At 62.3% G+C, this 24,413-nt stretch overlaps 1 protein-coding gene across 2 annotated transcripts in view; it reads right to left on the bottom strand.

Moving 5' to 3' along the window:
* Positions 1 to 612: 612 nt before the first annotated feature.
* C16H16orf74 (chromosome 16 C16orf74 homolog) overlaps positions 613 to 24,413 on the bottom strand; it is a 24,030-nt gene continuing 229 nt past the window's right edge. The window contains exons 2-4 of one of the 2 annotated variants that reach the window (XM_029925507.1): positions 19,470 to 19,515; positions 3,286 to 3,420; positions 613 to 1,094 (exon numbers count right to left, since the gene is read on the bottom strand). In XM_029925507.1, coding sequence (XP_029781367.1) covers positions 1,036 to 1,094; positions 3,286 to 3,420; positions 19,470 to 19,497 — 222 coding nt within the window. In that variant the 5' untranslated portion in view covers positions 19,498 to 19,515 and the 3' untranslated portion in view covers positions 613 to 1,035. Of the gene's footprint in view, positions 1,095 to 3,285; positions 3,421 to 3,619; positions 4,093 to 19,469; positions 19,516 to 24,413 lie in introns of those variants that run through there. The other variant, XM_029925506.1, reaches the window with a different exon arrangement.

Genomic DNA, 24,413 nt, shown 5'->3' with positions numbered 1-24,413 from the left:
TGCGATGGTCATCTGCAATCTTTCACTGTAAGAAACCATAAACATACCCGTGGTGGCCTTCCTGCGTTCCAGGAGTCCCTCCCGGGAGTTACCGAGCTGAGAGCAGTCTTAGGGTCCCCCCAACGGGACTTCCCATGCCCCGCCCTACCTGCGTGCTCCCAGATCACCTTCCAAATAAATAACCCTTTTCCCCCCAAAGCCTTGGCTCAGGCTCTGCTAACCCAGCTCACACAGCGGGCACACCTGAACCGGGAGAAGCCACCCAGCATCGGGTAGGAGCCAAACACAGGTGTCCCCATCAGAACAGTTTGGGGGGCGGGGGAGGACGGAGACACTAACAATTTAACGTTCTTGCAAAAAGAAAAACCCAAAACCACTGCCTCCCATCCTAGAGGTGTATCACTGCCAGGCTCCCAGGGCTGGCAAGGATGGAGCTGGGCCTCGGGGCCAAGGCCAGGCTTCCAGCAGTGTGCCAAAGGAGGGCCTGAGGCCATCCCGAGGCCCTGCCTCCCCGGCCCGCGCAGCCCCGCCCCGCCGCGGGAAGGGATTCTCAGAACCCCAGTACCTGCGTGGGCTCCATCTCCTCTGCCCAGCCCAAGCAGCGGGGGCCCCTGACCGTCACAGATGACCTTTATTTATAATGCAAAACAGAACTCATAAATCGCTTTCTGGACTGTTCTCAGAGCTGTAGAACAACGCATAAAAAACGGAGTCACTCCTGCAAGTTCTGTGCCCGGCTGCGTGGCCTGGGGCGCAGCGAGGGCGCGGGGGTCCGGGAAGAGGCCTCGGTGGCCGTCCCCGCGGCTCCGGGAGCAGCAAGAACGCGCGGGCGTCAGGGGTCCGGTCCACTCGCTGGGGCCCCGGAAACATGGTCTGGATGCGGCCAGGGCTCGTCCTGCAACCCATCGGGCACCGGAGTCCTTCGTGTTCCTGGCGGGGTCCTCAGCATGTGTCCCGGCAGCCCCGCCCCTGGGGACGTGTGGCCTTGGGGCCAGCAGGAGCCCGTGAGGACGGTCTCTGGCCTGTGCCCCCTCCTCAGGCTTCAGGGTCTAGGTCTCCATCCTCCGGGTGTGACCCTGCCTCTTCCAGCCAGACTAGGAGAAAGAGAAGGGGTCAGCTTCAGGACAGCCACCTGCCACATCCGGAGCCCCAGGGCCAGCGTTTCTGGGCTCCCCACGCAGAGAGGCGGTGGCAGTAAGGATGCTGAGGGGGGGGCGGGGGGGCAGGGACACTGGGGCTCCTGGCCCGTCCCCACACACCCTCTGCCCACACCCAGCGCAGAGTCGCTGGGGCCCTGGCTGAGGTCCTTGGGCTTGTATACCTGCGTCCCACCTCCGACCCAGCCTCTTTTAGGAGGGGCCTCCAGGCTCCTGTCCTAGAGATGGGAAGTCAAGGCCCAGAGACGGGGACCTGCTTCAGGTCAGCCAGGCGGCGCTACCTCCTCACCGCCTGCGGAAGCCCCGGGGTCGCTGGGAGGGAGTGCTAGCCGGGCCTGGTGGTCTCCCCGGCCCTAAACGTCACTGGGGACAGAATGTCAACAACACGGCCACTGCGCAGGGCACGGAATCAGACCCCGACCCTGTCTCCAGTCCTCCCCAACCGCTGAGGCACCGTTTTACAGATGGGGAAACTGAGGCTCAGGGAAGTAGAGCCTCTTGTTCAAAGTTACAGGTGACAGGTCATGGAGCAGGGGTCTGAATTCAGGGTCTTCCGACCCTGAGGGCTGTGCCCTTGATCCCATGCATCCATTCTTTGCAAGGGGAAAAGCGGAGAGACGGGGTCTGAGCAGACAGACAGAAGCGTACCCCTGTGCAGTCTCTCTCCACCCATCTGCCCCTGGAGATGCTTAAGCTCAGGGCCTCTGATCTTGTAAAATGACCCTAAGTCTCCCCACACTCACATTGGCTCTGGGGGCTGGGAAGGTGGTTGTGATCCCATTTTACAGATGAGGACACCGAGGCTGGCAGGGAAAAGGACCCGAGCTTCTGCTGTCTGCACAGAGCTCTCTGATTGGACACGGGAGCAAGAGCGTGGCCCCTCTCCCGCCTTGCTGCGTGCCCTTGGGCGAGTCCCTGCCCCTCTCTGGACCTGTTTCCCCCTCTGTAAACTAGAGATAAGGGTGGTACTCACGATCCTCAGGGTTGGAAGGAGAAGTAAGCATTATGAGAAGCGGCAGCCTGGTGCCTGGCACTTGGGAAGGGGACACGGGAGCGTGACCCAGCGTGAGTCACAGCCATTACTGAGAAGGGCCCAGCCCCGGTCCCTGCAGAGGGACCGGCCCAGAGGGGGTCCGACGGCTTCTTCCAGATGACCTAACCCTGGTGGGCAAGCTGAGATCCAAGCTTAGCACTTCTGGAAAAGTCTATCCAAGCTCCCCACTCCCACCCCACACCAGACTTCACCAGCCCCACATCAGCCTTGTGAGCCGGGGCCCCCCGCCGGAGCAGGGCAGGACTGATGTCATGGCGGCTGGCTGGCTGAATGATGCCACTGAGCGGGGGAAGGGGGGGGGGGAGCGCCTGGCCTGGGGCCGGTCTCACCGCTGGGTCTGAATCCCAGCCCTGCTGCTTACCAGCGAGATGACCAATGTCTCAACCTCTCTGAACCTCAGTTTGCCCTTCTGTGAACGGGGACGAGAACGGGACCTAACCCAGAGTGACCCTGAGGACTCCATGAGAACGCGGACTCACCGCCGACCTCGTCAGGATTTTTTGTCACTGTGATTCGTGACGGCGGCCTCAGCACCTAGCACAGGCACGGCTCGATAAAGCTCTTTGATGAACAAACGAACCACGTGACCCACCGGCTCCAACAGTGTCCACAGAGGGGCAGGCGGGGACTCCGGTCTGTCTCCTCGCCCCCCCGCCCTCCCCAGCCCTGCAGTGAGCTGCGTCTGGAAGGCCCGGAGACGGGCTCGGCCCAGACACGGCGTGTCCCCGCGCCAGACCTGCCCAGCGGAAGTGCTGTGGCCAGCGAGCCGGCGTGCCTGCCCCCGGCCGGCCGGGGAGGCACGTCCATCCATTACTGCTGGGCCCTCCCGGCCCCATCCATCACCCGCCCGGGCCGCCGGCAGGGCTGTCTAGCTAATTACTTAATACACCACATCTTGCTGAGGCTGGTGCGCAAGGGCCCCACAGTGGCGCGGACGCAGATCCAAGCATAAATTTTTAACGAACGCCAGGCAGGTGGGGACGTGCGCTCAGACCCGCGGCACCGGAGGGGGGCCGTGAGCTGTCCCCAGCCAGGCCCCGCAGGCAGGCCGGGCAGCGCGCAGGGCGGCCTCACCTGTCCGGCTGGAGTCCCGTGGCAGCATCGCGCCCGTGGGGGTCGGGGGGGTGACGATGATGCTGGGCACGTCCAGGTGCTTGCTGCTCAGGACGGGGGCCTCGTCATGGCTGCCGCCGCTGCACATTCTCAGGCCTGAGGGGGCAGAGGCCGTGGGGCACACAGGGTCACACACGACAGGGAGACAAGCATCAGTGGCCGCTGGGAGCCGCCCGCCCGCCGCCTCCCAGCACGGAGGGGAGCGCCGCCCTCGCTTCAGGCAGGAGGACACGGAGGCGCGGGGCCATTCGACGCCCGTCCACGCTTGTGTCATCCGGGGACGGCACTGCTTTACCTGCTTGGTTCACTAACGTGGCTCCAGTGCCCAGATCAGCGTCTGGTACCCAGCGGCCCCGGAACACGGCTCCAAGCAATGCACGCAGCGCGGCCTGGACCGGGACCGGCCTGTCTGACTCACGGAGCCCCGCATGTGGCCACCCCTCCCCTACACCCCCTTCTGGAAGGTCATCCGGGAGACGGGCTTCCATTCTCCCTTATGCATTTGACTGGGTTCCCCACTGGGACCATCTGAGCCTGGAATCTCCTCTGTGCAAAGGCTTTCTGATTAGGAGTTTGGGGTCTGTAACCGACACGGGGCTAGTCAGGCTTTCTGTCCCGTCCCGGGCCAGTTCGGGCGCACTGGGCTTTCCTGGGAGGGTCTGTCTCTTTCTTCTACGGTTGCTGAATTTCTGGCCCTGTGACAGCTACTAGGAGGCACAGGTGGGCCGGCCACGCCCCGCCACAGACGCTGGGACCACTCCCCCCACCCTGTGCCATCCACACCGCACCCTTGCTCCCTCCTTCCCGCCCCAGTCACAGGAACCACTGCTGCCAGGAATCAGAGCGCCGGCCACACTCCCTCCCTCCTCGCCTCTCCCGTCACCTGACCCATCACCAGCCCGCAGATGCCATCGTGCCTCAGTAGCCCTGATGTCCTTCTCTCTCCTTCCTCAGCCCCTAACTGGCCTCTCTGCCAGAAACCACGCGCCCGAGCACACCGCACACCAGCAGAACCCTCGAGGCCTCTTGACAACTTGCTACAGGCAGTAGTTCTCAAAGCGTGGCCCCCGGGGGTTGCACAATCAAATGAGTTTGGGAAGAGCACACATTTGAATGTTCACTGGACCCCACCTAATCTCTCTTTCTCTTGGGGATCTTCGTGCCTGTTACCGAATTAAAGGCTCTGAGAAGTCCTGCAGCTCCTGAAGTGAGCTTCACCCGGGGCTTCCTGAATTTAAGTGACTTGGGGTCTGTGTGTGGAAGAGCTCCTGTCGACCTCGCACAGAACCATGAGTCGTGAAACACCTTTGGGAGATGTTGATCCTAAATCACAGCCGCTCTCAGCCCGGCTTTCAGCCTTCAGGGTCTGGCCCGAGCTACCTGCAGCCTCACTCCCCGCCGCCTGCCCACCCTAGGCTCCCGACCCCTCTGGGCCTCGGCCCGTGCTGCTCTCTCTGCCTGGAATGTGCTTTCTCCCTGTACCGGGGAACGGGCTCCTACTCACCCATCAAAGCCCAGCACAACAGGCTCTTCTCTGGGGACCGTGTCCCAGCAAATGTGGTCCCTCCCGCCTCTGTCCGTCTACACTGATTGATTCCTCCATCTTCTCCCAGCACTGATCAGACTGCACTGAAACCTTAGTTCTCAATTCTGTCTCCCTTTACCATGAGCGTCCGCAGGGCAGCCGTGTCCCACGCATCTGTGCTTCTCTGGGGCCCGGCACAGGGCCGGGGAGAGAGCCAGCGGGGGGCTTTAAATTGTAAATACGAATCCACCGAATCCACCGCAGGCACCGCTGAGCTGGGTCCCCCCACCCCCACCGCTTAGGGTTTCTGCCCAAACAGCCCCCGTGGGGATGACATTCGCTCAGGCACCTGGGTCCGGCCCACAGCAGGAGCTGAGTGATGGGGTCCTCGGTGGCCCCTGGGGGGCCAGTGCGCAGCCCTCGGGCTCGTCCCCAGGCGTCCCTCACCTCCGCCTCAGGCTGGAGGGTCTTAGCGCAGCTTCTAGCCCACAGAACATGAGGGGAGGCACCGCGTGACTTCCCAGATGAGGTCACAGGGGACTCTGACTTCCTCCTAGCCCTCTGGCCTCAGGGAAGCCGGCCGCCACCCCGCGGGGACCACTGAGCAGCCAGTGGGGTGGGGTGAGGGGCAGGGCCTCCTTTCCACCAGGAAAGGGAGTCTGGGGGTCCTCCAGCCCCGTCAGGCCCTTGGATGACGCCGCAGCCCTAGCTGACAGCTTAAATGTCCCCGCAAGGAGCCAGGAGCCAGAGGCTCCCAGCCAGGTCATTCCCGACCCCAGACGCTGCGAGACGATGCTTCAGTCACTGAGGTTGAGGGCGATGTGTTACACAGGATTGGAAACACATGCAGTCCGCACAGCCCACGCTGGCCAGCGGCGGACGGGGCGGCAGGTGCACTGTGGGGAGACCCTCACCCACTGCGTCATGGGAAAACCACAGGGGTGCCTTGGGGTCCCTTGTGGCCCCCTGAGGGGGGTCCCTCTGACAGCAGCTCCCGCCTGGACGGTCAGAGAGTCTGTTTAAACCCACAAAAGCAGGGACGTCGGATGACCGGGAGCGACGGCGTCAGGCCGGATTCTCGGCCCGTATGCGGCGGGGCCTGGGCTCTGTGCCCAGAGGAGCTGCCCGCAGCCGGCATGGTGTCGAAGGCCCTGACTCCCAGTCGGTCCGGCTGCCCGCTGGCCGCATGGCCCTGGGAAGATCACGTCTGCTCTCCGGCCTCTGTTCTCGGCTTCCGGGAGGCGGTCTCGAAGCCCCTGGGGTGCCACGCCGGGCGGGCAAGCCTTCATTGCCCGGGGGCCCTGGGCACATGGGGTAGTCTGGCCACGAGGGCCCTGGGCGACACCCAAAGGGACTGGAGACAGATCCGCCACATAGGCAATCAACCATGCCCTTGTCACGGAGTTCGGTGTACCCGTGTCCTTGGGCCGCCGTGACAAAGCCCCACAGACCACGGGCTCCGACGGCAGAACTTTGCTCCCGAAGTCTGAGACCCAGGTGCCGGAAGACCCTGCCCCCAGGCCTCGTCCCTGCCTCTCGGTGCTTTGCGGGCGCCCTTGGGCGTTCTTTGACTTGTAGACACGTCACCCCTGTTTCTGCCTTCATCTTCACACGGCTTCTCCCTGCGTGTGTCTACGTCCAAATTTCCCCGCTAGGACACGAGTCTTGTTGGATTATAATCCGTAATTCCCCACATGGATCCTTACCTCCAGCATGACCTCTTCCTGACTGATTACATCGGCAACGACCCTGTTTCCAAGTGAGGTCACGTCTAGGGTACGGGAGCCGGGACCTCCATCGGTCAGTGAGGGGGAGGGGGACACCCACGAACACCTCTGAACACGAGGCTCAGCCGACCCTCGCCTGTCAGCCCCACTCCGTGTGCACGCGTGTGTGTGTGTTGCACGTCTGCCACGAAGGTGACACCCCCGCGACTCTGGGGAGAGACAAGGAGAGCTCCATCCGGAACTTTCCTGGGCTTCACCCGATGCACTGCCTCACTTGGCCGATTGGCATCCGTGTCCTTTCCCTGTAATAAATCATCACCAGGAGTCCAGACCTTTCCGTGAGTGCTGTCCTTCCGGGGGATGAACGAGCCGCTACACCTGGCGTCGGAAGTGAGGGCGGCCCATGGACTGTGTTCCCGTTTTCGCTGACGAAGCAAATGGTTGGACCCAGGGCTGCAGGGGTGGGGGTGGCGAGGCCCCCCTTGCACACAGCCTGCTCCCAGTGAGCACAGCAGGCTTCCCGGGCCCTGGACGGCCTCCCCCTTCACTCACACCGAACTCACACCCACAGTGGCTCTCCCGGGCAGCACCCCAGCCCCCCGGATCTGCCGGGCCAGTTAGCTCTGCAGGAGGAGGCCACGTCTCACCACCAGACTAGGAGTCCCTCGGGAGCACCCACTGAGACAGCAGCCAACTTGACCCAAAGCCGTGGATTTCAAGCCTCCTTGAAAGCAGTAGAAGCCGGAAGGTAAAACAGATAAAAGGAAGGCGCCTGGAGGAGGCACTCCTGTCCTCGCTGGGCACAGCTGGCATTCGCAGATTATTTGCGGCACGCCAGACACAGGGCTCCCTCCTCTAGTCTTCACTGCTCCCCTAGGAGGTGCAGAGTCTACCCGGCCCCATTTCACAGACGTGGAGACTGAGGACCAGAGAGGGGAAGAACTTCCACTCGTTGAATGGCCAGTGTGCGGCGGAGCCAGGACCCGAACCCAAAGCCAGTCTGTCTGCAAACCCGATGCTTCTGTAATTCCATATAGTGAAGCTGGCAAGCCTCCTGCGCAAGGCCAGACAGGAAATGCCTTGTGTTCGGGGAGGCTCTGCGGTCTGTGCTGCAGCCACTCACCCTGGCCGTCCTCACCGGAGGACTGCCACTGACACCCTGCACGTGAATGGGCGTGGCTGTGTTTCAATAAAACTTTATTTACAAAACACAGGAAGCATGCTGGGCACGGCCCAGGGGCTGTGGTTTGCCAGTCCCTGCCCTATGCCGCCCAGAAGTCGGGGCGTTTGGATCTGGAGTGCACCTGATGTCCGAGAGGCAGTAACAGAACCTCAAAAGCCCGAGGCTGGTTAATGCCGAAAACGAGAAGAAAACCCAAGCCCGGCTGATGTTGTGTAGGGACAGTGCCCTCCCCGAGGGGTGCTGGGCTGGGCGGATGGATGGATTCACGTAAAGCCCTAGCCCGGAGAGCCGGGGGCCTGGAGGGTGCTCGTCCCCCATTCGCTCTCTCTAGAACCATCCATAAAAAGCATCTCACGGGGTGCTGGCCACAAAGGAGGCTCTGATTACTGTCATGAGAAACAGGACCGCTGTCTTCAAGGCCCCTTGCTCCACGAATATTCCCAAATTCTAAAATAAAATGCTAATTGGGAAGAGCCAGGCTCCTCCCAAGGCCCCTACATTTGCATTTTAACGGGTTCTGGAGCTTGGTGACAAAGCCCACTTTCTTACTGGAGAAGCATCAGGTCACTCAGTGGGCCCTGGGGAGATGCTGGAGGCAGGGAGGAGGGCAGAGGGCGGAGAGATGGAGGGCAGACTCCCAGATCCCCCCAGGGGCGGCCCAGCCTCCAGTTGAGGCGGCTAAGCGAGAGGGAGAAGCTCTCCGGAGATAAAGCCTACTTTGGGGATTAAAAGCAAATGCCAACCAGCGCCCCAGACAAGCCGCTCATTTGTGCTAAAGCCAGAATTGTTACTCGTTAATTATGTGCCCGCCTCAGGCCATTAAAAGCCCATTTCCTGAAAGGGGTGGGTCTGGCTGGGATTTCAGGGGGCCAGGCCCCAAGGAGGCAGGGGATGGGGAGTGGGTCCCAGCGCCCCAGAAACACCAGAAGGTCTCGGGGTGCCTGTGCGGAAGCTTGGGGGGGTTGGCGGTCCCTTGACCTTGACTGGGCCCCTGCTCTGGGGCACACACTGTTCTTGGTCCCAGAGGTGAAACAGGCCAGGCAGCCAAAGCCCGGCCTCCTGGAGCGGGGAAAATGGGGACGCTGTGCTCCAGGGCCAGACAGATGTCCCCCCAACCTGGCTCTGCCCTCCCCCCAGCTCTGGGGGAGCGGCTGCCCCAGGGGACCCCACCCCCAGAGAGCCTCAGTGCCCAGGTGAGTCCAACAGCCAAGGCAGGAAGTCCCCAAGCTACGGTGACCGTGGGGACAGAGTGGCACTGCTCCAAGCCCAGTTCCTGGCCATAAGAGGAGGCTTAATGCCAGTCCTGTGGGAATGAAATACCCGGGGTGGGGTGCGTGCCGGCCGGGTGCCGGAGGAACGGCCGAGGGGGAGCTGGCTGGCGGGGGCCTGGGGGCCCCGGGGTCGAGGACACTGCAGCCTCCTCACGTCGCCCCTCGGGGTGCATCTGAGGACCCTGGCCGCTCCCCAGGCGAGGATGCCAAGGCTTCGGGAAAGAAGGTGCCAGAGGACATGCACAGGCTGCGTGGCCCCAGCCTGAGCTCCCGGCCTGCCCCTTCCGGCGTCAGCCACCACTGCCCAGCCTCCTCTGCTCAGGGCTCCTCGGTTCCCTGGGCCGGGGCCTCTCTGCCTCTGCAGCTCTCAGGGCCCCCAGGCCACTCCGAGGCCACAGCGGACACCTGCCGCCTGCCGCCCGCAGCATGGCTCATGGGCGCCCTCTGCTGCTGCTTTTGAAAACTGCACACGGGCCGGCACCAGCTTGGAGACCCAGGTAGGACCCACGAGGACCCGGAGGCCAGAACACACAATGACTCCGCCTCTTTGGGCGTGGTTTCCTCACCTGCACGACAGAGGTAAATAACAGCCACCCCCCCCCCACCCCCCCCCGGGCGCTGCTGAGGGGAGGAAGGCCCACGGAGCTGGCCACGCAGAGCTCGCTCGGTAAACTCGTGGGGTCACCAGCAGCGCGGGAGTCTAACCTTAGCCCTCACTCATCTCACTCATGGGTCAGCCAATATTAAGCACCTACTGCGTGCCAGCCAGCTGCTGTCCCTCACGGGCCCCTGAGCCCAGCCTTGCCGCGGGACAGCTGGGGGCGGGGGGGGGCGGCTCTGACGTAACACTCCTGGTTCCTCGCGGACACCCGGAGGCGCATCTCGCGTATCGGATGGGAATGGCCCCGGCTCGGGCAGGGGGGAGACCAAGTCTGACGCGGTGGGTTCTGCCGGCTGTCTGGGACCTCGCTGGGCTTGGCCCCGGCCCTCCCCCTGCCGCGCAGAGCGGGGCCCGGGGTGGGTGCTCGGCGCACGGGCACTCGGCGTGCACCCACTGTGCGCTGGGGTCACAGCAGGGAACAGAACCGTCTTGGCCCATGTTTCTCCGCTCCTTCCCCACTCTGTGCCTTCCTCCGCCTCCAGACCCAGGGCAGAAGGGAGACCCTGAAGAGATCAGGGCCAGCCAGAAAGAAGGAAAACGGAGAGAGGGCCCCGCTGTTTCAAGCCGCTGTCAGGAGGGCTGACTGTAGCCAGGGCTGTGTGACCTCCTCCAAGGAGACGATGGCGTGAGCCCATCTTCTAGATGCGCACACTGAGGGACAGAGGAGTCAGGGACCACGGCCGATGTCATGTGGGCTCTGACAGGGACCCTGCCTTCCCAGGGGCCAGGCAACAAATCAAATACACACTTTCTGGAGCCTGGGTCAGTGTTGAGAAGCAGTTGATGGGAAGCAGCCCGAGGGGGGCATCAGATGGTCAGAGTCGGAAAGGGATTCCTGGAGGGGCCGATCGGAGAGCGGCAGGAAAGATGCAGGGAGGGTGAGGGCACTCGGGTCGGCCCCAGCACGCACCAAGGCCCTGGGGCAGGAATGGGGTGCGCTGGGGCCAGCACGGCCTCCTGACCGGATGTCAGATGAGTGTAGGTCTTTCAAAACACAAGCAGACAAATGCCTCCAAGCATTCCAGATGCACTTAATCTTTTTTTTTTTCATTCCAATTAAGCGGAAAGCCTTGCACTATTAGGACGAGGTCAGGGCAGTGAGGACGGCTTTCCCTTTTCCAGGCAGCCTGGGCCCCGTGGAGACAGCGGTGGATGTTTTAAATCTCTTTTTAATTAAGAAAAAAGCCCCGGCTTGCGTCAGGGATGAGCCGCTGGAGCAGGAGCCGGGGAGGAGGAGCCAGAGAGAGAGAAGGGCAGGCAGGTGGGGAGGATGTGCTCCCGACCCCCTCCCCCAACGCCGGGGGGGGGGGGTGCCCGGCGGGCTCCCAGCCCTGAGTCCTGGCACTGGTCTAGGGGAGGTCCCCTGGGTCTCGGCCAGGTTGGGGGGTGAGGGTGCAGGAGAACCGAAGTCAAAGGCAGCAGGCAAAGCCCCCGGCACGGGCCCTGCTCGCAGGAAATGCTTGGCGCCTGCAGCTCAGGGCTCCTCCGTCCGCCCCGCTGGCCTTTGGGGCCGACCCTGCCTCGGGGAGGGGCCACCCCGTGCAGAGCAAGCAGGTGGCTAGCCCTGGCCCCGAGAGGCCGAAGCGTCCTCCTGCCGTGACAACGGGAAATACCCACCAGTGTTCCCTGGGTCCGGGGATGGCAAATCAACGCAAACAACTTTTGGCACAAGTTCCAGGCAAGATTCGGGACAGTTAATCCTCATTCACCTAAAACTCAAATGTAACTGCGCGTCCTGCTCTTTCCCGCCAAATGTGGCACCTCGACCTGACGGGGAGGGGCGCCGGGTCCCCCGCAGGCCAGAGGCCGGGAACCATGGTCCTGGCTCTTACTGACTCACACAAATGTTCTTCTGTGCCCGGGGCCTCTCCAGACCACACCCTACAGTGGGGGAAACTGAGGCACAGACAAACCACACCACTCGCCCCTCCCCCGATCCCCGGCCGCGGCCCGCAGCACACCCGTCCTGCCAGAGGCAGCAGGAGTCCGCTGCAGAGTTCTGGGCGGGGACCCAGGACGTGCACAGATGACAGTCAGGAAACCCTGCACCAGCTCGGCCCTGGGGCGTCCGTGTGGTGCTGCCGGTGGCGGGCCAGCTCTCACTTCTCAGAGACTGAGGACACGCGGGCCCCCGGTGACGTCAGAGGGTCTCAGGCGAGTTTCCGGCGTGGCTTGGGCCGCTCCAGGCTGTTCTCGCAACGCAAGAGGTGACCTGTCAGAGGTCCCGCAGGTAAAGATCAGACTCGGGAGAAACCATCGGTGCCGTGAGGGGACGGGGGTGGTCCAGGGGACCGTTCTGTTTCCAGACACGGAGGCGGGCCTCTGTCCTCACTCTGCTCTGTGCCCGCGCTTCCCTTCAGCAAGAACGCGGCCCTGTCTCGCAGAAAAGACAGAACACGTCAACCGCCCCCGGACGCCACTTCGCACCCGTGAGGCCAGCGAGGAGAGAAGAGGCCGCTGTTGCGATGTTGGCTCACTCATTCCCCACGCGGTGGGGGCAGGGCCTCTGGGCGGGACTTCTGAGCTCCCGTGGCAAAACTTAAAATGACAAGGGCACGCGCCCTGCTAGCTACGGCGGGTCTGATGCCACTCACGTGGGAAAGAGAAAAGGAATACACCCAAGAATATGTCTGTGCATGCAGACGTAGAATATTCTGGAAGGACTCCCAAGGAAGCATCGACTATGGCTGGCTCCAAGCAGGTGGCTAGGAGAGAGGCAAGGACAGACCTGCTCTTTAGTACATATCTTTTTTTCTTAGTTTATGTATTTACTTATTAAGAGAGAGAGAGAACAAGTATGGGAGGGGCAGAGAGGCGGCGGGGGGGGGGGGGGGGGGGGAGAGAAGAAGAATCCCAAGAAGGCTCCGCACTGTCAGCACCAAGCCCAACTCCGGGCTCGAACCCATGGACTGTGAGATCTGAGCCCAAACCAAGAGTCAGATGCTTAACCAACTGACCACCCAGGCGCCCCTTTACTACATATGTTTTGGTACATTTTACGCTCTGTACCATGGAGGTGTTTATATATTCAGAAAATAAAGGAATAAAAAGGAGAAATAAAACACTTTCTGAGACAGGGCCCCACGGACTGAGGAGGTTGGAAGGGGAAAGGTGGGCCCTTGTGCTGCCAGAGAAGTCGGATCAAGGCGAGGTCGTGGGGAGGCTCGGAGGGTAGTCTGGAGAGGCAGGAGTGGGGCTGGGGTGCTCCTGCTCAGGATGGGGGCCCCGTGTGTGGTCCCCAGGCCCAGGGAAGAGGACAGGGAACCCCAGAGTCCTGGGGTGAGGACACGGCGTCCAGCTGGCCCCTCTCCCAGGCCAGCACCACCAGCGACTAGAGTCCAGGCCGTCAGGTCCGGCTCTCGGCCGACCCCCAGCCACCCTGTTCTTGGTGGCTTCTTCACGTGGAGACAGCTGCAGTTACCGCTTTGTGTGTCCCTTTCCGGAACTTTCTCTGTCTACACATGCAAATATCCTCCTGGGCATATTCTTTTCCTTTTTCCCTTCACGGGCCGTGCGTGCGGTTCTCTAGCTGGTCAGACAGAGCGGCCAGGCCTGTCTCACACCTTGGTGGTCTCCCCATGGCCAGGACACCAGCGTGGGCCACCAGGAGCTGAGGCCGGCTGTGGGGGTGGCTAGGGCTCACGGGACAGGGAGTCCCTTTGTGGCTCAGCCCTGTCCCCCAGGACCAGGTGAGTCCCCGGCCACAGGGCCTGCCGATGGCGATGGCCCCCTATGGGGACTGGGAGGGACTGAGGCGGGGTGATCCAGGCACTCAGGCCAGGCACACCCACGCTCCCCTCATCTCAGCCGGAGGCCAAGGTCATACCCCTCCCAGCACAGCCCTCCCCCACGTCCAGTGGATGGGCAGGGGAAAGCCTGTCCCCCTCGATCAAGGACAACGGTGTGGGCCCCCTCATGATGGCCAGTGCCCTGGAGCTGCCCCCAAGCTGGTGGGGCCGTGGAGGACTAGCCCATGCTCAGAAGCCTAAGCCTGCCCTGGGCCACAGGCTTTGGGATTGGTCCTCCAGGACGCCCCAGGCCAGGCGACCTGACCGTGACCCCCTCGGCCATCCCTCCCTTCCTCCCCAGGACAGCAGGCGGCAGGGTGCAGGGGTGAGCAGGGCGGGGCTAGGTCCTGGCCTGGAGCCTGGAGGGCTGCGGGCTCTCCTGTGGGGGTGGGGCCAAGTTCAGTGCCACCTGCTTCAGCATTTAAGACGGGCTCTGACTATCCACCCCTCCTCTGAGTGGGTGGGGGCCTCCCCGCCCTCCAGGCCCCTGCCTCCCAGGTTTGCAGCCACACTAACCTGGTCGCCTTGGGCAGCGAGTCCACAGCCCAGGTTTTGTCTGAAAAGCAAGGACAGGGGCCCCGGACGCGGTTCTCACCCTGGGGGGCACCAGTGAATCAGCCCGGAACCTTCGTACACATCCTGGAGCCCAGGACCCACCCATACCAGCCGAGTCCCAGCCCTCTGGGATGGGCCAGGGCTGTGCCACCAGGAGAACCGTTCATGAGACCCCTGGTCCGCACTGATCCGGTGCAGCCTGTGCCAAAGAGGGCGTTCTGGGCACCGCCGAGACCGCCCCTCCCCCTGCTGGGCCCCTCATTCCCGCCACACTCCCTGCTTCACTGTTCCTGTCTCAGGGCCTTTGCACCTGCTGCCTCTCCGCCAGGAATGCTGCTCCCTGCCCCCAAGGGGCCGGCTCGGATGTACGTCCAGCAAGGGCCCTCGGCTGCCTTGTACCTTTATCTCCCTTTACTACTGTTGCAGCAAAACTGACCCGTCTGGGTCTTGTGCTCACACACTCCTTTCGGCCTCTCCCATGTGTGGGCCCAGTGCAGTGCCTGGCACAGGTGGAAGGCTGCTCGGGAACACAGCGCCGGCCTGGGCCCTGTCCCCGTGGGCAGGGGGTGCAGGGGCAGGCAGTGAGGTCAGGGACCCCCCCAGGATCCCCATCGGTGGGAAGCTGCAGCCCACTGTACAGATGGGAACGCTAAAGCCTAGTAAACGAAGACACTGACCTTGGCCATCTTCTGCCTCGATGTGAGCCCCACCTTGTTGGCTTTCTTTCAAAGCCCCCACTTGTTCTGAAAACTGCTCAAAATTGTACCGGCCGAGTGGATGCCTCCATCCCTCCCTTTTCATGGAGCTCCCAGCCCCGACCGGAGTAAACCCCAAGTTCCCTGCCGCCCCCACCCCCGCGGCTTCTCTCCTTGAGCACCTGCTGTTGTCCCCTGCCACCGTTGTCCCCCTCCCCCCTCTCCCAGACCAGCTCCCGCAGGCTCGCTGGCGGCCAGGGGCCAGGCGGGCCTGCCAAGCGCGAGGGTCAGCACACCTGCGGGGGGGGGCGGCGGTCCCAAATCATGTTCAGCTCTCCCTCCTCTCCCCGTGGACACACGGCTGGCTTGCTCCCATCTAACCCGTGTCCAGCCCCGGGTCAGCACACAGTAGGGATGCAGTCAAAGTCTGTGCAATGAGCAGTCCCCGGACGGGCCGCGCCGGCAGCATTGGACGCTGGAACCAGCGCCTGCCCTAGACGGGACCCTCTTCTCCCCTGGGACCCGCGGCGGGCCTTAGGCCTCCTGACACCAATCAGAAAAACGGGCAGCGGGACTGCCAGCCCCAGCCACCCCGTGCCTGGGCTACAGGCCAAGTGGAGGAGAGGCCTGAGCCCCCCTGCAAGGGAACTGGGAGAAATGCCCTGGGCAGTCGGGGTGGGGGGACAGGGAGGGCGTGCCCGTGTCCCCTGCTCAGAAGACACTAAAAACCCCACCAACCTCGGCCAGATCCCAACAGTGGGCCGCCCTCCCGAACGGCCCTCCTCAGGTCAGAGGCACCGAGACGGGAGCCTCTGAGGAGCCTCAGGAACAGACGAGGCTGAGAAGTGACGGGTCATTGCAGGTGGCTCCTGGGACAGCAAAGGGGCTTCAGGGGAAACGGAGGAAAACCCAGAGCACAGACTCCACTTATAATAACCCGTCGGAACGGATCTGGTGACCCTGGTGAAGGGGCCCGTGTGTTAATTTGAGGCAAAACTGTAAATTTGAAACTGTACTTTCTGTAAATCTAAAACTGGTCTAAAAAAAACAGTCATTGAAACACATGACCAAGCCACCAAGCCCGGATACAGCCTCCATCTCCTGGTCCCCTTCCCTCCTCGCCCCACCAGGCCCCAGGCGGCCCTAGAAGGACAGTCCACTGGGACCGGCCTGGCCCGGGACCCTGTCTCCGTGGCGATGCTGCGGGTGGCCGGGCCAGGACCCTCCGGGGGAGCCCAGGGACCACGCCAGCCCACGAGGCGGCCCCCACACCTCCAGCATGACTTCCCTGCACCTGTAGCCACCATCCTCAGAGCAGGGAGGTGCAAAGGGCCTGAGGCAGACAGGAAACCCTGTCCGCTGTCCTATCTTTAGTGCCGATCTAAGGTAACTCTCAAAACCTGGCCCAGGAGATGGTCTCACTCATCATTCCATTTCACAGATGGGGAAGCCGAGGCTTTGCGATGTGAAGGGATTTGCACAAAGTTGCAGTTAGTCAAGGACACACCTGGGCTCTGAACTCAGCTCTCTCGAACCCCAGAGCCACGTCACCAATGTTTCCCAAACTTGAGCAGGCGCCAGAATTCCCCACAAGGTTTGTGACCTCCTGTCTCCGCCCCTGAGTTTCTGACTCAGTAGCGTCGGAGGGTCCCACGGGGTGAGGCGGAGGCGGCAGGTCTGGGGACCCCGTGGAGAGCCCCACAGCCCTCCAGGCTGTCTCTGGGCAGCGCCGTCCCGCCCTGTGCGCCAGGGAAACCGCTCACCCCTCCTGCCCGGCCCCGTGACCTGTGCCTCGGTCTCCCCATCTGTAAAGTCACCCACAATGACCGGCTGTAGACAGGATGGAATCGGCAGATAGAGGGAGCCCACCACAGGAGCCACGCCTGATCTTGCAGGAGAGGGTGCAGGGAGGCGCTCTGGGGACAGCTGCTCCGGCCAGGCCCTCGGGCAGCAGCACCCACGCCCTGGGGGACCGGAAACAACGACATGTTCCTCCTCCCAGGCCGCACCCCCGCCAGTGCCCCACCTCGGGCTGGGGCTCAGCCGCCAGACAGGGAAGCACCTTCCTGCCCGGCCGTGAAGTGACTCGTAGTTGGGTAAAGGGTGTCCCCCCCAAATCCATGTCTATCCAGAACGTGACCTTATTTGGAAATAAGGTCTTTGCAGATGTGATTAATTAAGAGCCTTGTGAGGAGATCGTCCTGGATTTAAGGTTGGCTCCAAGTGCAAAGGCGGGTGTCTCTATAAGCGGAAGGACACAGAGACAGGAAGGAGGCCGTGTGGGGACACTGCCAGGCAGGGAGGACCTTCCCCTGGAGCATCCGAGGCCGTGGGGTGACCCTGCGGGCACCCCGATGTAAAACTTCTGGTCAAGTCTTAAATCGCAAGTTTACGGCAATAAACTTGTTACGGCAGCTCCAAGAAACTGAGTCACCCTCCAATAAGGAGTCTGTGAGGATTCAGTGTGAGCACGCAGATGGCGTTCCCGCCACACGTTTCCCTCCGAGGACGCTGTAGCAGCAGGGGTGGGAGCGAGGCCTGAACCGAGCCAGCCTGGGTCCAAATCCCGCCGGGTCCTGGCTGTGTGGCCTCGGGCAAAGGGCACCCCCTCTCTGTGCCTCAGCCTCTTCATCTGAAGCTGGGGATGCCAGGAGCCCGGAGTCGGTTGCCGTGGAGACAGGGAAGCGGACCCGCACGCACAGAACAGGGCCTGGCCCAGGCCACAGCCCGGTAAGAGTTCACCAGCGACCTAATTACGGGACTGGGTCATTCTGATTTCTGGAATTTAGAGTTGTAGGGGCGGCGCGGTGGCCTGGTCAGCTGAGCATCTGACTGCGGCTCAGGTCACCAGCTCACGGTTCACGGGTCTGAGCCCCATGTCAGGCTCTGTGCTGACGGCTCAGAGCCTGTGTGGGATTCTCCCTCTGTCTGTCCCTCCCTGACTTGCGCTTTCTCCCTCTCTCAAAATAATGTTAAAACTCAGACATCAACGATGTTCAAAATGGCTCTATTTCCAAACGCAACAAATTGGAAACGACCAAAGACCAACGGTTTGCGGAACCTGACATGGGCGTGGGAGTGTGGAAGGACAAGTGTGGCCGGTGCCAGACACTAAACACGCACGGGTCACTGCCTGACAGCCGGTGGCAGCGCGCCTGTGGGCGGCGAGGGCCGAGGTGATGGGACAAGCATGTGCAGGGCAGGGGCTGCGGTGCCCGGGCATAACTCTCCCCACCCCACCCCACCCCCGACTTGGGCCCCAGCGCTCCCTCTAGGGCCTTGGCTTACTGTCAGAGATGTGCTGGCGGAGGCAGCCCCGTGACCATGGAGGGCTGAGCGCTACGCCCGCCGTGGTCTCTGCACACAAGGGACCAGCACTCGGCCTGGGAGAGGAAGGCAGTGGTGACACTCGGGACAACAGGACAAACCCTGGGCACATCACGCTGAGTCAAGTGGCCAGTCTCAGAGCACCGATCCCGTATCACCCACTCAGGCCAGAGACCCAGCAAAGGCGGCAGGCCGGTGGGAGGTGGGGCGGGGAGGGAGTGTGTGCAAGGGCGGGGACAGAGCTCGGTTTGGAAAGGAGAAGGTTTGGGGACGGAGGGTTGTTAAGAGACCAAATTTTATGTTAGGCCACAATTCAAGCCCAAAACCACAAGCTTGTCCCGAATGCCTGTCTGTGCCCAGCCCTGTGGGGACCTGCGCTGAAGTCCAAGGGAAGAGGGTCCCGCGCTCCTGATGCCACCACGGGGCCCTGCCCCCACAGGTGTGGGCTCAGCAGATGTGCCCCTCCTCCCGCATGGGCTGGGCCCACGGCCTCAGAGGGGCGGGGCCTGGGGGAAGGGGGGTGGCTTCCGCCTCTCCAGCTTCCCATCCCCACTTTGCAAACGACACCCTGTTGTTTTCCAGGGGAACCCCAGTTCCCACGCACCTGCTCCGTGTCTTAGAGAAACTGTCCATCAAGATGCCCCACCCCCTGGCCAAGGGGCGGGGCCTACGCCCAAAGCTGGGCCAATCTGATGCGCTCCTGAGCTCACCCAGCCCAGCCCTGGGGACTGAAGGTGGTCCTCCTGTCTGGCTGGGGCCTTCCCGCACCCCTGACTTCCTGCGGTGAAGGGATGGGGCCAGGAGCATCCCCGAAACATCCAAGAAGTGAGTCAGCTCTGCTGGGAGGGGGAGGCGCCATCAGAACGAACCCCCGGTTTCAGGCTGGGGGCATTTGTCCCCGAATAACGGGCTTCCAGGTGAAAGGTGACCAGGTGGGCGCAGGTGGCCCTGGGCACATCTGGACGCTGGACAGAGGGCCTAGGGCACAGGACAGACGTCTGCACTGCCCTACAAAACCCACAGTGATGCTGAGTCCTTCTCGGACCTTCCCTGGCAGGCGGGACCCCCTAGGTCGGTGACACCAGGCCCACAGCGGGGAGAGCAAACGCACGGTGTGTGCCTGGCTTTTCCTCCCTTACTCTCCATGGTGGGGATTAATCGCACGGAGGAAGAAGCCAAGGTCCAAAGGCATGAGGGGGGGGGGGCGTTCCCATGCCCCTCACCTGCCCTACCGCTCCGAGTCCGAGCAAGCATTTATAAGGCACCTGCTGTGTACAGATGCTGCTTTGACTGGCGGCGCCCCCTCCCTCTCTGGGGTGCGCCCTCCTGCTCTCTCCTGCCTCATCCCTTTACCGCTCCCCTCCCCCCCGTCTCCCCCCCACCAAGAGCTGGCGGGGGAGCCGCCCCCCTTACCTTTCAGGCAGGACAGCTTAAGCCCCATGGCGGCGCCTCCGCAGGCCTGCGGGGAGAGAAGGGGCTGGTCTGGTGCCGGCCACGGGTGGCCGCCCCCCACCCGGGGCGCACGCTGCACAACAGGAAGCAGAGGGGAGAGAAACCGCGGGGGGCTGGCGGGGTCAGGGTGCACGCGGCTGCATCTGGGCTGAGTTTGCTCACAGATGAGCTGGTGCTGGCGGAAAAGCCTTCAGGTGCGGTGGACGGCCCGGAGCGTGGGGCGCAGCTGAGGTGGGGGTGTGGTTGGGGCCCAGGTTCCGAACCAACCCCTCCCCCGGCCTTTCGCAGGCGGCCCTGAGCCCACCGCGATGGGCTCACCGTCTGTTAGGGTGCGGCCCCTCTTTAAAACGGCACGTGCTTTGGAGGTCTGACAAATGAGGGGCGCCCAGGCCCTGGTCCCTGGGAGTTCACTGTCCCAGCCCGTGTCCTCACGATCTGCCACCGTGTGGTGTGTCGTTGGCGTGCTGAGCCGTGGATGAATGAGTGGCCACAGCTGACGCAGGTGCGCGCACCTGACCCCCTGCAGCAGCCCCGGGAGGTGTTACTACTGTCCCCATTTACAGATATGGAAATCAAGGCTCAGAGCGCCGGTGCCCCCTGCCCCAGGCCAGCTGGCTTACTAGGAGAGGGAACTGGGGTTCCAGCCCTGGGGCCCCCCCCCCGACCCCCGGGGGCCTGTGAAGTTCTGCAGGCCCTTCCGGGAATAGGAGGCTCTTGCCCTCACCTCTGAGGGTGCTTGTGTCTGAGAGGCTGGTGGGGGGGGGGTGCTCTCACAGGGTGCTGCCTGCGTACCAGACCTGGGGGGGGAGGAGCCGCGTTGATCTTCAGCGCAGGGGTGTGGCCAAGGCCCCGCCTGAGCTTTGAAACCCATCATCTCCTCGCCCTGCCCAGAGGCTGGCATTGATGCCTAGGAAAGGCTGGGGTCCCCCAGGCCCTCGAGATGAGGGGACGAGGGCTGCACCGCTCGGCCCCCTGGGAACTCATTAGCCAAGCGTCATCTGGGGCACCCCCAGCTGAATCGGTATTTTAACAAGGCCCCTTGGGAGTCATGTGCCTGTTAAGGTCGAAAAAGCTCGCTCTGTGCCAGAAGCTGTGGGGCTTGAGCGTGGAAGATGGGGGGCAGTGAAGGTGCAGAGAAGCAGCCGGAGGTCCGCAGGGTCAGGAGATGGGGAGGGGGTTGGAGAAACCCGGGGGGAGGGCTCTGAGTTCCTCCAGGCTGGGTTTGTGGGACAGGCAGGAAGGATTGCTGGGGGATGGGCTGGGGGCCCCCGGGGCGCCAGTGGGAGGGAGGGACACCGGTGGGGCGTCTCTGCCTGGGCAGCAGGCCCTGGAGTCGAGTGGCTCAGCCAGGTGATCCCAGGCAGGTCCCTCAACCAACCCAGACTTCACTTTGCTCATCTCTGAAATGGGGGTGATGTTTTTGGAGGTCTTGCTGAGCAGCGCAGAAGACTGAGTTGCCTGGACGGTACATGGCTCTAAGCCCAAGAAGTGTCAGCTGCTGTGATTTCTGACGGTCCCAGAGAGGACAGGTCCTTCCTGCAGGGCCGGGCTCTCCCCGCAGGGTGGTCGTGGCCCCCCGACCCACGGCTTGTGGGAAATGCAAAATTCCGATGCCTGGGTCCCACCCCAGAGATCCGGGGGTGACTGCCCTGTGGTGCGGGCCTGGCACTGGCATGATTAAAAGCTCCCCAGGGGATTCCAATTGCAAGATGAGATGCCAAGGAAAGGGGTGTCCTTCCTCAGGGGCAGAGGAAGGGCCGGGCAGGGGAAGAGAGAACCGTGAGGAAAACGGGTGTTAATTCTGGAGTGTTCGCTGTGTGCCCAGCACCCACCAGAACTCCTGGCCCGAGATTCCTGGTCAGTTAATGCTCACAAGAGCTCTTAGAGGCCGGGTCCATCCCCGTTTACAGAGGACGAAACACAGGCAGAGAGAGGTTCACTCGCACTAGGTCTAACGGTAGCAAGCGGCGGGGGCAGATCCGACACAGCACTTTGGGCCCTTGAGCCACATTTCCAACCACAGGGCTGGGAGGGGGGAGGCAGGTGGGGAGGGAGGTGGCCTAGACCTCCCCTCTCCCTCCCCTCCCCTCCCCAGGCGGGGTCTCGGGCCCAGGGGTCTGCAGCCCTGAGGTCGGGCTCACAAATAAACCGACGCGGGACCCACGCCGGCCGCCATAAGCCACACACACACCATCCACCCCCAGGACCGACACGCTGTGCGGGTGCGCAGCCTTTGAGTGGTGGCCCCAGCGCTGTTGACAGATCGTCCATGCAGCCCATCTGAGGGTTTGTTATTTTTAAAGAGAGAGAGAGAGAGAGGGAGAGAATCCCAAGCAGGCTCCAGACAGCGCAGAGCCCGACTGGACACGGGGCTCGATACCACGGATTTTGAAATCATGACCTGAGCTGAAATCAAGAGCCAGGTGCCCAGCAGACTGCCCCCCAGACGTCCCCCTCCCCTCCCAGGGTGTAGACAATGATTTATCTGAAGGTGACGGTAGGTTTGCTGGAAAACCCTCCAGGACGACCACCACCGCGCTGTGGGTGCAGGGGGAGGGCACAGTCAGGGCAGGGGCACCGACGCAGGAAGGGGGGGGGATTCGTTACGTGTTTGTTTGAAAGGTACGACAATAGTCAAAAAGACAACTGTCTGGTGGGTGACAGTATGGGGTCGGTGCTCAGTTCTCGGACCCTGGTCACCACCGGACGGAGCTGGTAAGAGTCGTCCAGGGCCCTCACCCCGAAGCATCTAGGGCCGTCAGGCCTGCAACCTGACTCTCAGACTGTCCAGTGGGAAAATCAAAGCACCCGTGTGTACGTGCAGAGACAGACCCTACAGCAAACGCGGGAGGGACGTGAGGGCGTTTGGTGATCTTGCAACTTTTCCGGAAGCTTGAAACTATTTCCAGAGAAGTCAATCGGGGGAAGAACGGCAGAGACAATGGGCCTGCAAGCCTCTGTGCCCGACACCATGGCCTCCCGGCGGGGCCCAGGCAGCAGCTCTGTGCTGTTTTCCCTTTCCTAGAAAGGTCCCTGATGCAGTCGGCGGTGTGCGCTGGTCCCCGGAAGGCGGTCCTGAAGTGACAGGCGTGGTCCCAAAGCTGCCTTGTCACTTAAAAAATCCCCATCGTGGGGCGCCTGGGGGGCTCAGTTGGCTGAGCATCTGACTCTTGATTTCAGCTCAGGTCAGGATATCCTGGTTCACGAGGTCGAAGCCCACATTGGGCTCCCGGCTGGCAGCCCAGAGCCTGCTTTGGATTCTCTTTCTCCATCTCTCTCTGTCCCTCCCCAACCCTTCTCTCTCAAAATAAACAAATAAGCTTAGAAAAAAAAAACCATCACAAACCACTCAGCAGGGAAGGAAGTGGGGAAGGAGGGAGGGAAGGGGGGAGAAGGGGGAGAGAAGGGGAGAGGGGAAAGGGGGAGGGAAGGATGGAAGGGGAGGGAGGAAAGGAGGAGGAGGGGGGACAGAACGGGAAGCGGGAGGGAAGAGGAAGAAGGGGGAGGGACGGAGGGAGATTAAAGAACGGGCCCCTGGGGGCTCAGTCGGTTGGGGGTCCCACTTCAGCTCAGGTCGTGATCTCACAGTTCGTGGATTCGAGCCCCGCGTCGGGCTCTGTGCTGACAGCTCGGGGCCTGGAGCTGCTTCGGGTTCTGTGTCTCCCTCTCTCTCTGACCCTTCCCTGCTCCAGCTGTCTCTCTCTCTCTTTTTAAAACATTAAAAAAAAAAAAAGAACAGATGCTCAAGGAGGCAGGAGGTAGAGAAAGCACGGGGCCCGGCTGGGTGCAGGGACACAGGACACTTGCCCCAGGGTCAGGCAAAGGTGGCACCTGGGGGTCCTGTCGCGTGCAGCGAGTCTGTTTCAGCTTTCTAAAACTCCCAGGTGGAGGATTTGCACACGGACGCGCCTCGTCCCAGTGCAGGGCCACCACTGTCCTCGCCAGCTCGTCCCTGCAGCAGGTGGGCGGCAGGTGGGGAGTGGCCCGGGGAAGGAGGAGGAACTGGGGTCCAGGAGCTGTGTGACCCCAGCCACGTCACTCCTCTCTCTGAGCCTGAGGCTCTGCAGTTCAGCCCCCAAGGCTGTGTCCTCATCTGTTAAACAGGCGTCCTGCCAGCGGTCACTGTCACCGAGCACCCCCGGAGGGCACTGTGTTAGAAGACCACCAGGGGTGTCCTGCATCGTGGTCTGGAGCTCCCAGGGGTGGTCCCCTCCCTCGGGGGTGGGGCTGCGGGGAGGGAGGGCCAGGGGAACCCCTGCGTGGGACCAGCTGTTAGCAATGGAGCCCGTGGGCCCTTGAGCTCACGGCAACCACAGCTGACTGATATCAATGGCTGATAATGCTTTTTAAAAAGCCAAGTCTTGGGCCGAGATTATTATAAAAATTACTCTGCTCGGGGCACCTGGGGCTCAGTCAGTTACGTGTCTGACTTCAGCCCAGGTCATGATCTCACGGCTCGTGAGTTCGAGCCCCACATCGGGCTCTGCTGACAGCTGGGAGCCTGGAGCTGCTTCGGATTCTGTGTCTGCCTCTGTCCCTCCCCCTCTCAGGCTCTCTCTCTCTCAAAAATAAATAAAACACTTAAAAATTGTTAGCAAATGAAGATTTAAAGGGAGAAAGGGAAGATCTAGCAGAGGGTCCCCCTCACTCCAGCGTCAGGCTAGTTTAGGTATAAAGTTGTCCCGTTCACACTTTGGCAGGAGTGTGAAAACCTCCCTTTCGCATGGAATCGGGCTGTTTATGTTCCCTTTGCAATATCAGGCTGTTAATTATTTGCACAACAGCTTGAAGGAGAACAGGTTCTTTCCCGCACCCACAGGCAGAAAACCCCCTCTGCCGCCAGGGCCACGCAGGTCCTCTGGGGACACGGCAATGATACAAACTTCCTTCCTCCTGCGGTGGGGG

This window comes from Suricata suricatta, chromosome 16 (genome assembly GCF_006229205.1).
Source record: "Suricata suricatta isolate VVHF042 chromosome 16, meerkat_22Aug2017_6uvM2_HiC, whole genome shotgun sequence".
NCBI lineage: Eukaryota > Metazoa > Chordata > Mammalia > Carnivora > Herpestidae > Suricata > Suricata suricatta.
The sequence above is the reverse complement of the archived record's forward strand: the minus strand, read 5'-3'. Positions and strand labels throughout refer to the sequence as shown.